Source organism: Anopheles stephensi, chromosome 2, assembly GCF_013141755.1.
Source record: "Anopheles stephensi strain Indian chromosome 2, UCI_ANSTEP_V1.0, whole genome shotgun sequence".
In the NCBI taxonomy this organism is placed as follows: domain Eukaryota; kingdom Metazoa; phylum Arthropoda; class Insecta; order Diptera; family Culicidae; genus Anopheles; species Anopheles stephensi.
The window spans coordinates 10201832-10214807 of NC_050202.1; the positions used below are offsets into that span (position 1 = coordinate 10201832).

The 12976-nt window shown below is 42.4% G+C and overlaps 1 protein-coding gene across 10 annotated transcripts in view; it reads left to right on the forward strand.

Moving 5' to 3' along the window:
- Nucleotides 1-12976, forward strand: part of LOC118503876 (protein phosphatase 1 regulatory subunit 12B-like) — an 84567-nt gene that overhangs the window by 45175 nt on the left and 26416 nt on the right. For 7 of the 10 annotated variants that reach the window (XM_036037622.1, XM_036037629.1, XM_036037626.1 and 4 more), the window contains exon 2: nucleotides 2246-2630. In XM_036037622.1, the coding sequence (XP_035893515.1) occupies nucleotides 2551-2630 (80 nt within the window). In that variant the 5' untranslated portion in view covers nucleotides 2246-2550. Of the gene's footprint in view, nucleotides 1-2229; nucleotides 2631-4390; nucleotides 4539-12976 lie in introns of those variants that run through there. The other 3 variants (XM_036037625.1, XM_036037620.1, XM_036037621.1) reach the window with 3 other exon arrangements.

The following is a 12976-nucleotide window of genomic DNA, read 5'->3' on the forward strand; positions in this document are numbered from 1 at the left end:
CCACCCCGATAACACCGATGTTTGGACTCATCAGGTCAAGTACGGCCTATTTCACCAGAGGCACGTCACGTTTTTGCTCACTAATTGGCCTCGATCGGGTGCTTTCTTTTGTCCGTTTGTTTAAAAAAACTTCGATTCAATACCGGCACCGATTCCGTTGGGGCTTGATTTAATTCACCTTTAATCGTATCACCACACTTACCTGTCGGTTTCCACCCTCGGGAAGCGTTAAGCCGTCCGGGTCGAACCGCCTAAGCTGCCTGAATGCCACTGACGATGTGTGCCGTTCGACTTGTCAGGGAAAATCCCTCGAAATGTTGTTTTTTTAAAGGTTTGTTTTTCTCGTACACATTTTCCGTTACTTTACCCTGTGTGTGTGTGCTCTAGTAAGAGTGATAAAGAGCCACATATCGTTTTCGTCGTCGTGCGTCGAGAAGTAAACACGGTAACGAAATAAACGGCAAACGCTCGTTAGTAGTCGTCGGTGCAGTCTTTTTGCACGGAAACAGCAACAAACTAAAGCAAGGACTTCCATCAAATCGAAATTCACAAAACCGTGGGATCTTTCACCGGAACAAACAGTTTTCCCCTTTTTTTTTTGCTCCCGGCGACGGTGTAGCAAAATATCGTTAATGCGTGAACGCTGAAAACCACACCCGAAGATGAGAGTTTAGAGATGATTGATCGCACTTATCCTCCCCCGGGCCTAGCACCCCATTTTCTTCTCCATCTTGCTTTTCTTCGACATTTTAACAACCCGATACGTGTTACTTACCGAACTGCTCCGCTTTGGGGTGGCGTGTGTCAGTTCGTGCCTTCGTGTTGCTCGGGTACGTCTCTTCTGCCCAGTCGGCATTTTGCTGCAAATGCTTTGATAATGCAGCTGAGCTGAGAATTAAATTACCTCCCCGCTTGATGTGTGCTGCACGCGAGTCTAGTTGGAAGCAGCAATCATTAACACGAAGAAATGAAGGGGGAGGGAAGGTTTATTAAAATGTTATTTACTGTTACACATAAGAAACATTTAAGAAAATTAAGCAAAGGATAAGAAAACGAATGCTAGTGGTGTGGAAAATATAGGCGGCATTAGTTCTGCGTAAAGCAATTAATAAGTTCATAATTGTTGTATGGATAACAATTTTAATATGGCGTGGAATAAATAAAATAAAAAATATGTTTAAGTTTATTTTCTGAGAACATATTTCATAGCTTATTACTTAAATACTTTTTAGCCAAAATGGAATTAGAAACACTGTGTAAAAACTAAAAAGAGTAGACCACAAAGGAAACTTAAACGTAAAAACTAGATTGATAGACACTAAATACCAATACCAATACCAAAACATATCAAAATACCAAAATAGCAATACCCAAAACAAAAACTGAACAAAAAAATAAATAAATAAAAAGAAAAATAAAACGTATAATCGGAAAGAGTGAATGGAATATAATCAAGAGAAGAAAAGTAATTAGAAATAAACGAACCAATTAAAGAACAATAGATAAAATGAAGGAAAAATAATAAACAATTTCAAATAAAAAAGAGTTAAAAGTCAAACATTAACATGAAGATGTAAATAAGTCTTAAACTCTTATAAATATTCTTTTTGGTCATGTTTACTAATGATCTATTTTTCTTTTCTATCGTTTCAGATGAAGCTACAGCACTTGATAAAATCGCTTGCATAAAAATATCAAATTTGGGCGACTTGTGATCAATGTTACCATATCATGTGATACTGTTATTGTGTACTGTTCCAAAATTATTTTAATTTGTTTCCGATCGTAAAAAAGTGTGAATTGGTCGCATGATCTCCCACGATCACGATGTCGTCAATATCTAGTATGTGCGTGTGTCTGTATGTGCTACAAGTGTAGTGCAGTGACAAAAAAGCTCGAACGATGCAATATTCGTGAGATCAAGTTCAAGACCAGCGCAGTGTCGTTATCAGAGATTCCTCGTACCGTACGGCGACGGTGGGAAGATATAGTGGGTCAACTAATTATCACATTATCCACGCTCAAATGCGTATACCGTTTCGTTGAGTGCAGTGTATTGGTGACCACAACTCTTCCTCGTACCGTGAGAGATACCGAACATCAGAAAATTTAATCAAATATTAGCCAATGCAAAGTAAAAATTTACAGCTGATAACGCTTCTTCAACAAAGATATACAAATGCATACAATCGTTATTACATGTGTGTGGTTAACGCTTAGTATAACAAGTCTCTTGTCATTACAGCTCCTTAATAGGTCCTCCAAACCGTGAACCTAGTGTTACTCTCAAATGTCCAAATAAACGTCAAAGCACGCGTGGTAAATGTGTGAGTGCGTGTCCGTACGAACGTGTGTATCCATGTGTGCGTGTGTATCTATGTGTAGCGTCCGGTAAGCCACAGTGAGCGAGGGTGTGCAGCAGCAACGGCGGCGAACATCATCGTAACCGCAACAGCGGCCCCCGGCAGCCGCCACCATCCCACCGCCTACTCCGGCACCACCAGCGCCCCCGGTGGCGGGAACCGCAAGCTGAGCTTCAACATCGGCAAGATGGAGCACGCCGATTTAGTCGCCGAGATGGCTCAGGTCGAGCATCTCTCCACACAGGACCGGCTGCATCTCGCGCGCATGTAAGTAGTCGCCCTGTCGACGCCATTTCTGTTTTTCGTTCTTCCCCGGGAATGGGGCCATTTTTTTATTTTCCGTTTGTTTTTAGTGACCAGGTAGTGTGTGCGTGTGTGTTTTTGTTTCGATCGTCTGCTGCAAGCTTAAGCGCAAATCTGGCCTAAGTGGCCATCATTAATTCGTTTAGTGGCGAGAGAAGCGTGTTTAAAATTCCGTGTGCCATCCAGAAAAAGAAAAACGTTTTAGAAAAACCGTGCTCTGCTGCAGGTTGAAGCTTTCGTTAATTCGCTCGTGCCGTTGGTGCTTTTGTGCATTTCTGTATTTATCATCATCTCAGCCCACGGTTTTGTGGGTCTCGCCTTAACTTACTCGCTCCGTTTGCTGATTTATTTATTCGGGCCGCTGGAGCTTAAATCATACAGCTGTACAGTGTGTGTGTGCGCATCGGTTCGGTGATGTTGGCTTTCGAGTACGACTCCGCACTTTTCTTCGCATTTCCTTTTCGCCCCTTTGGCGCATTTCAGCGGACCAAGTGTTGCTTTCTTTCTTCATCGCGCTCGTGGTGTTCCGCTGTGTTTCTCTCGTGCCACGATCGTGTGCCATACATCGATCGTGGTTGCGTATGGAAACTTTCTTCCGTCATCTTTCGTACCACGTGCACCATCATTTATACATTGAAACGTGTGTGTGTAAGTCCCGATGTTTGTGTTGGTAGGTGTTTTCTATTCCACCCTCATCACTGCACTGAGCCGTCGCCTAGCTGTGCCTACGCCGTTTTCGACTTGCGCTTATCATTTGGAAGGTAGCGCTTTTTTCTTAATCGCTTGCTCGTTTTTTTCAGCCTTCAGCTTTCATATTTTTTTTGGCGGATGTTTTCATCGGGGGAAAGGTTTTTGCCGGTGGTGAACGATTCGAGTTTTTCCCTTTAGTTTTCGCCTCACTGCTGCTGCTGCTTACGAATGCAATGAAGATGTTAGTTTTTGGGGGAGGCTTTTCGTCTTCGAAACTCACGATCGTGAGGTGAGCTGATGGCACCCTAAAGTGCTCCCTCGGTGTTACGTTTACCTTCCCACACCTCCTCCCCCTCCGACTCGGCCGGGTCGTGTCGGCTATCGTGATGCCCTGCTCACTGATGCTCCTGCAAGCCCAACCCCGCTCGGTGTAGCTGTCGGTCGCCTTCACTTCGTCGGTCATTTTTCGGTGTTCGGTTCGAGGTATAATCGTGAAAATTGACTCATTACGAAAAAAACACAGTCGCTCCCCGGTCGTGGATGTTGCACCCGGTTCAGTGCAGTACGATCCGGGTCCGGGTTCGGTAGGCTCAACGAAGAAGTAGTCAGCGCGCGTGATAGTGAGATAGCGACCGGGCGGCAACGAAAACCCTGTGTTGACAGTGTTCATCAAACTTGCAAATCGCATCTCTTTGCATGTGTCTGTGTGTATGTGTGTTGTGTGTAGTTTTTTTTTACATTCGCGCACCGATCATAAATCTCTCCCAGTGCAACAGTCCGGTGCATTCGTTGGTGAAGGCTTTTGTTCGGTTTGTTTGTGTGAAAACGGCTTCCAACTTAGGAAACAGTTGGACTCTGTGACATCAAGGTGGAAAGTGTCGAAAATCTGTTTAAATCGCTCAGCAAAAGTATTGCACATTGCCTCAATCGAATCCCATTGTCGATGAGAAAAGAATGTGACTGCAAGATCTAGCTACGAAGTACATCGCGTAGAATACGAAGAACGAATCCTAAGAGCGGCTCCAATTATTGCTCGAAAACTCCTTGAAGCATATCTTGATAGAGATATTGCCTAGAAATGCAGTACCGTCTACCGGAGGCTCAGAATGGCGTCAGTGGCAGTACGGGAGCTGGTCGCAGTCGCTCCAAACATCAACGGGGCAAAACCTGCCAACGATACAAGTAAACAAACCATCGCCGGGATTTGTGCTCTTTTTTATATTATCCCTCCCTCAATCAGTGTGTCTTCTTGTACTCTTCTAATTAAACTTCACTTATTAAGTTATTAATGGTGACCCGCAAGATGTGGCCTTCCCTTTCTCCGCTCGTGTGACAATGTGACATCCAAAGCATCCCCATTTTCCCTAGGTGGGCGATATCTTTCCATAGCGCTGCTACGTACGCGATGAGCTTGTCGGGAACAGTAGCAGCAGTGTTTAATTTAACTACTTACGACCACATACTTTGCGTAGCGCTCTGGTTCCTCTGGAGCTTCCCGGGATGAAGCATAATTATGCTAATTCGTTGCCATCGCTCATTGCCACCCGTCTAGCGTTCACCTGATGCGCATGGCCATTATGTGCCACATGCTCACATTAATACGTGTGGGGGTCCTGCTTTATGTGTTCGAATCAACCAAAGCACGCGGACACAGGGAAAACAGTATTTTCATCTACATTGAATGCCTAATGACTTCCTAATTCTTTCGGTGCGAGACATTCGAGGCAACCATCGTAGCCTTACGAAGAAAAGCTTTTGTAGGTTTTCTTCTCCTAATCATTAAATAATAAACAACAGTTTGAGACGTGAAAAGGACGTAAAAATGAGGCCAAAGGAAGAATGAAGAATTTTCCCAGCCACACTTTCCCAGTTTCCTGATATTTGTTTAATCCCGGTGCAAAGGAAGCTCGCTGTTTTTGTGTGTTGGTGTTTATTTGTTGTGCACACTTTTTTCGTGTGTGTGTGTGTGTGTGTGTGTGTGTGTGTGTGTTATGAATTTTTAATTATGTACCAAATTGAATATCAACATGTGCAGGTAACCGGGTGGAAAAGATCACACTTTTCATAAAAGAAGAGGGAGTTATTATTTATGAACCAGGCTTCCAACTGCCCTTTTTCCCATCGACAGGGAGTACTAAACATCTGGTGTGTTGTGTTAGGAAAAAACCGGGATGATTTAATTTTATATCTGCTAGATTATAATGAGCAGTTCATAACCGAAGTATGTGCTAATGAGATGTGATTATTTTTCTTGAACAATTAATTTAAAGAGAAAAAAAGGACAACAGTTTCAGTTGATTTCAGAATGTGATAACTTTAGGAGGAGTATTGTGAGATGATACTGACTGTTAAAACAACTCTTCTAGAGCAACCACTTTGGACGGCTCCTCTTCTAGCCCAATATCTCAAGGTCACTAAAAAATCCTCAGCAAAGGTCTTCGAAGTCAAATTCTCCTATGTGACGCTTTGTGGTTGTTTTTTGTTTGCTCTTATGATATCATCTCATAATAGCTTTGATCATGTACTATAAATTCCTGTTTCTTAAATATTTCTATATTATAGTCATTAGATTTTTTTCAGGACCGGGGTTCAAATCTTATCTAGACCAGCTCCCCGTCCGTACGCAGGGTTGACTTCCTTGCTATGGATAAAATCTAGTCAGAGAAGGCCAGAAATGACAGACCGAGATCTTTCAAGGTTGTAGTGCCAAGGAAGAAGAAGATTTTGTTTTACTCTTGAAGAACTTACCAGTCCATATCACTAAATATCTAGATATTAATATCAAGAGTATCAGATCAATATCTGATCTCATCCACCTCAAGCTGTCCAATGATTGACATGATCTAGCTCTCGGCATGTCAACCACACTCAGAGGTTATAATTTACTGCTACTCCATCCATGTAGTTGTGTCCCAACAGAGTGTGTTACTTTAACAACACAATACACATACGTCAAAGCGTAGAGTGTGTCTATCCAAGCAATTATCGTCAGCTTGTTAGAACCGAAAATATATCAAAGCCCTTGACCACCGTCTGTAACGCTTCCTCGGGATCTCTTTCTCTCTCGTGGTATCACTCGGATCTCGGATGTTCACCCAAACTTACCGTATAAATAACAAACCCTCTTCAACGGAGGAAACTGTCACGTGCTCGTCTGATGGGTCTTTGATTGGTTAAAATAACGTTTCATTCGTTTGGTCCACCCAAATCATGCTGGGGCCGTAACTCATAAAGTTTTATTTAACTGTGGACCACATTCTTAGAATGCATGCTTCAATTTCAGAGAACTTAACGCATCTTGTCTAAATTATTCTTGTAATTGAAATTTATGCAATCGCTTGATAAAGTTCCCGTGAACGAAATTAAACGTCCCGTACGTCCTGCTGTTTAATATTTAAACTTAATGTATATGTTGTGCTCCTGGGAGAATAAATGTAAGCGGAACAGAGCATTATTTATGAAGCTGAATTTAACAGCTCGTAAAATCATTATTATCCCATCCATCATGGTCGAGCAGAAACGGTTGCAGGAACACGGGTACTTCCTTAACACCCTGGCCACCGACCATCGGAGGAACTGGTAAAAATCCCTGGAACTATATATACATGAACAGCTGCAAACTTCGGCTTTCAGATGTCTGGACCCATCAGGACGAAAGTGAATCCACCTTGTTCGCGGTGGTAAGGTTTTTTGTGTAAAGCTTTCTCTCTTCATCCTTCCTTTACATGGGGATGAAGCGTTTGAACTGTTATGCTTTTTTGTTACCAGAAAAAAACAGATGACTGTCGTGTGCCTTCAGCACAGAATTGGACAGCAGTGTAGCCAGCTTCCGATGGATGTAAAGCAAAAGTATCTCCTTTCTGTTTTGCTATCCTGTGGCAACCGTTTCCGTATGATATTTTCCCGATCTTTTTCCCCCGATGAAGTATCTATACAACAGCTTGTTCTTGTGTGGCCCACAACAAGTCAAGATGTTTCCGGGCTGCTGGTATTTTGCCTGATGTATCTACCTACCTAGCCTAGCTATTTTGTAGAAACCATCCCACCACGGTGTATTTCCGTTCCATAACAGATCAATGTCGTCGTACGTTTTTGCTTGTTTTCCTCGTGTTTCTTCTCCGCACAAGGGTTATGCTACGTTCGCTGATGATGGTACCGGCGTGAAGTATCGCTTTTGTATCGGTTGTATGCCATGGTGCAGCGCACCGAAGTAAGAGGCATCATCTAGCGTCTAACAACTTTTATTGCAAAAACTCTCTCCCTCACTGCACTCCCTCGCAGCTCTGCTGGAGATTTATTGGAAGTACACACATGAAACTTCGGTGTCGCTCGGTGAAAGATGCAGTAAACTGCGTGTCCGGGTTTGAAGAAGCGATGAGGGCGTTAGAAAGAAGCTATAAAGCAATTGTTAAAATGTTGTATTTATTGCCGGCAACTGTGTGTACTATTGTAGCATTGCAATTGTAGCTTGTGTAGTTGGCGATAACATCTGTGGAGATAGTATCTTGGAGATTGGGCCGCTTAAAAGCAATAGCTTTTCTGGAATTCCTTAAAATATTAAGCAAAATGGAAGTGCAATCGAACGTCTCCAACTCTCTGAGACATCTGGTCTCGCCAAGGCACAATTTTAATTTCACCTCTATAAAACCTAACCCAAAACGTGATGCATTTATCGTGAAGATAATGACCCATCGACCCGACATGTGCTCCGTCTGGGCCGTGCTCTTGTGAAGATCGTGTCGGTCTCCACGAAAAAAAAACCCGCTCTTCGTAATTTGCAATCGTCGCAAGTTGTGTCGGACATGACAGCTCAAGGACTCCACCGTCGTCGGACGTTTGTTTTGGCGAGATCTCTCTGTGTGGGGACGTGCGGAGTGGCGGGTGTTTTTTTTCTCTGCCGTGTTCTAAATTTCGTGATCATTAGCAGATGAAATTTCTTGGAAGAAGTGACAGTTGTACCCTCTCATTCGCTCTATCTCGTCGTGCTGTGCCTATAAGTTTGTGCATAATTTGGCCCAACTTTTCTATCACGGCATCACATCCTATTCCACCACAGTTCGTTCAGTGTTCGTGTTGGTGTGCTGCACGTGATATTTCGCTTATCAGCGATGCAATTAATTTTGTTCAAAGTTGCACTCACTCTACCCATCCATAAGCACAATTAGGTTCGTATCTACAACCCCACTCTAACGAACTAAACGCTGCTGTCTGCTGTTGTTGTTTGAGAACGATATTAAGTGTTCATGAGCAGAGTGGTGGTGGTGGTGTGATGGTGAACAGACCGGTCACAGCGATGTTATCTTCACTTGTTGTAGTATGATGGATGTTTGGTACGTTTATTTATCGCCTAGATGTGTATCATCTTTATTGGTTGAACAACTGTTGTCACCGTACGCTTATCAATTGGCTTTCCCCGGACTAAATGGATGATTATGGGTAACAAATGTTTAGCCACATCTACCGGGAACAGCTTAAATTGATGTATTTTGTTTACTTGTTTTTTATTTGGGCTTCAAAAAAAGTTAGTTAACACTAAGCCAAAAACAATGTAGTGAAGAAGCTCGATCATTCAATTTTTTTATAGCATTTTTATAGCACTCTTCGACACTTCGGATAAATATTTTGTTTTTCCACATGAAACTGTGTTTCAATTGAACCTATTTCCACCTTTAGTTAGTAGTGCAGTAAAACTTTCTCTGTTTGTATTGCTGACTAGCGACTAGATAGTCGAACAGGGATAACTAATTCAACCTTGAAGACGACGCTTCGACGCCTTACGATATACTACAAAAATAGAAGCAATATTTATGGTACAGTGAAAGCCCGCTGGAAAGATGATTTCTTCAACATCTTTCACTTCCGTTATGGGGCCAAAAGTCTTCAAATGCATCCGATCGATCGAACTTAACCTTGATCTCTTCAGCTCAGAGCTAGAAATCCACTTGTGAGCATCAAGAAACCGTACTTCCTCCAATCAAAATTATGTGAAGGCGTATATTCCTTCTAAATGCTTGTTATTAGCGTAATTAAATGTAAACAACCAATACCTGTGCTCTGGATGGAAGTTACGGAAACCATCTGCGGCACTAAACACATATGCTGTTCTCCGCTTCTTCGAAGAAAATTACTGCGAGATGGTAATGAGATTGCGCGTACCCGAAGAATCGGTGCATCGAAAAGTGTGTTTATTTCATTTCATTCAGCACTTATTCTTCCATCCGCTATTTATCACCAGCTATCTCATGCAATCAGAAAAATTACGAAATAGCGGATCGGAACGAAAGTATTTAAAACGGTTATTATTGAACTGTGCTGGCTGTTATGAAATGCTCTTACATCGCTTCAACATTCGATATCTGTGATTGATAAACGGCCAACAAACGGGGGTGACGAACATTATGGATGGCGTTACATCTGTCCGTTACGATGTTCAGTTTCGTTTCATCAGCAGAAAAAAAAATCCGCTGATGATGCACATAAAAGTTCACCATTAGTAGGAGTAGCCATAAAGCTTCCCCTGGGGAGGAGAACACTCTGGGAGCGGTAAGAGATGTATAAGATGGTTACATGTGCCCATTTAACGTGGGAAGTGTTTGATAACCAATGGGTGAATAGGTTAAACTATATATCTTTGTAATTTCCAAGATATTTTTCCTCTATATTATTACTGACAACACTCTAGTTAAAGCTGATGGATTCAGTCAGGTCAAGAGCGCATTTTATCAGCTGGTACGGTTGCAGTAAGATTGTTGATGAAGTTTAAAACCATAAACAAACTATGTGCTCCCGGGGAGTGTCGGTACAGGGAGATTTGTACGCGCTTAACGCACCCCGGTCATAAGGTCATCCGACGATGTTGCCGAAGTTAAACAAGTCATCAACATCTACTTTATCGTTGGATTAAGAATCTGTGAACGACAACGTGACGGTGTCGTTCCGTCCGTTGGTTAAGATGTCTTCGCCTGGGGTGTTCGTTGGCAGTGAAAAATGGAAGGAACTCTGCTCGGAACGAGCTGTGGAAGGCTATCAATTTAGCTTAATGTGGTTGATGCATTCAATTTTCTGATCTTTATGGTGCATGGTGCATAGCAATGGCCGAACCTTGTGACTCATTTTCACTGGGTTGAAGACTGAACAAAAAATGGGTTTATAAACTTTTTACGTTTTATTTTTACTTTTTATGTAAAACATTCAAATTGTTATAATTTTTTGCTTGTTTTTTGTTAATTATTAACTTTTTTTTGTTTATTTAAAACAAACAAAATGCTTTAAAAAGTTCTCCCTTTTTATTTTGGGTTTTCCGTCTTGTCGCTCTGCTTTGACATAAACTTGTTTTCCCCCAAAAGTTCATCCCATCGAAGCGCTTTTTATTTTCCATTTTTCCACTTTCTACCACCAGCAGCAGCATACAAACACCAACGGGTTCATCTTTTGTGTGTAAACGGGCCCCCGTTACGGTTCGATTCGTTTCATTACGCTTCCGTTCCGTTTCATTTCTAATAAATATAGAAAAGGGGAGCATACAAAAAAAACTCCACAACACAGCCACTAAACAATTCAAATACAAAATGAAAGAAAAAAAACTTCGTCGTTTGTTGATTATTTAGTGAACTGTGTTTGTTGTTGGCTGCTGCTAGTGCTATATATTGTTGAATTTATTTTCTACCCCAGCTGACCGGTCCGTTGTGCGCCGCTAGTAGTGTTTCGTTCGGACAATCAGATCAGTCGGATTGGGGCAACGATTGTTGATTGTTGTTGCTGCTGTACTCCCCGCTCCAATCCTGCTGTGTTAGTTGTTGATTGATAAAGGGGAACTGACTCCAGGTACTACTGGAAAATTGTTAGTAGTGCAGCAGTGGTAGTAGCAAATTCTAATTACAATAGAATAGAGACCACGGTTTCGGATTCACGGATTTCCACATTCATCTATCACCGGCCAACGGCGGGTTGGCTTGGTGTTTATGATTGCAATTAGTGTTGGTTCGGTGCATTCCCGGTCGCCGGTCGGTACTGCGCCGTTGAAAACTGACTGTCCAAATAGGTGCACCACAACCAACCACACACCACACGAAACGATCGGTGTTCGATTGTTGTTTTTTCGCCAGTCGGTCACGGTCACTGTTTGCAAGAGCCGGCCCATCCATTGTTTAATGGAGATGAATGTGTTTTGCTACGCGAATATTGAAGCTAGCAGTTGATTGATGAAGTTGAATGTTGTGGTGCATGTGCTGAAATGAGTTTTGGTTTAGTTTAGTGCACATTACACTTCTTGGGTTTTCTGGAAAAAAATTAGGTAAATCCCTAAAACCTTATTACTATTTATATTATTTAAAAAAATGTTTATAAATTACGGACGAATATATTGTATTTTTTAAGTTTTAATGGTTTTTTGCTTTCAAAGTTTAACCCTCACCAAACGAATTTCAACTGAATTTAAACTGTATTCGATCCAACCCCTAAATGTATGCAAAACGCTGCTTCAAATCGCCAAAGGTGCAGCGTGAAGGCTGGGTTTTCCGTTGTTTCCGAACAACCTGTCCGCCGGTGAACGTAATGCAGCGTGGTCGTACGAAAACTTCAAATGAAATTCAATCAAGTGCACATTGCTCCTCTCGTTTACGCTTCCCGGTGGAGCAGGTACAGTGCCGGCCACCGTCGGAGTCGATCGATCGATAAATTGCACCCGGGCTGCCTGATACAGCACGAGCAGCAGATTGAAGCATCGCATCGTATAAAGTGCGCTGTGTGCGCCGCCGAGAGAATCAACCACGAGCGGGAAAGGAGGAACTACTTAACAAAAGCGAGCGTTAAAATTATGGAAAATCTGTCGCACTAACGCGTACCGGGTCTGAAGTGTCCAGCGTACGCTTGCTGAAACGTGTTAAATGATGAATTTGTCCATTCCATTATTGCCGTGGCACGCTAATGCGTCCGATAAATAGGGATTGTGATGGGAAACAGAAGGTGGGCTCTGGTGGGTGGGCACTCAGTGCCAGTGTCAGACGGTGTCACCCCTGCTCGGCTGGGAATGGAATGAAAATGGACATTTTCCCCCATCCTATTGGGTCGTGATTCTAGCAACACACTAATATTCTTTCTCCACTGATCCACTCCAACCGGGATTTTGCTTTAAAGCCGTTCAGCTACTACGATTGGTTGTGTTTGAGTGTTTATTGCAATATTTATCCATTTGCGCTTTATCTCGCAGCATATGGACGCGACTCGGCTCACGTATAAAACCACAGCGCTAATGGTGGTGTGGTGTGCATTTGATGTGCAATCAATCATCCGACCGCCAACCACGGTGACAATGTGCAATGGTTTGTGAATTGAACAGTGCAGAGAGGGAGTGATTGCTTCCTAAAGGCTTTATACATTTCCCATTTTTGTCTTGTTCTGTCTGCTTTGAATACTATTATCACATTTTCCATTTTTCTAACTGTCGTGACCAGATAAATCACGAAGAATAGGTTCTAGGAGTTGTGATGAGATGAAGTGCTATTTCGAAGATCAAATCTGCTATACCTGGTGTCTATGTTTCCTGTATTTTATATAAGAGTCCAAGATTCAAATGTCTCACAGCTAGACACAAAGGATCTCCAAACACATATACGTGTTAT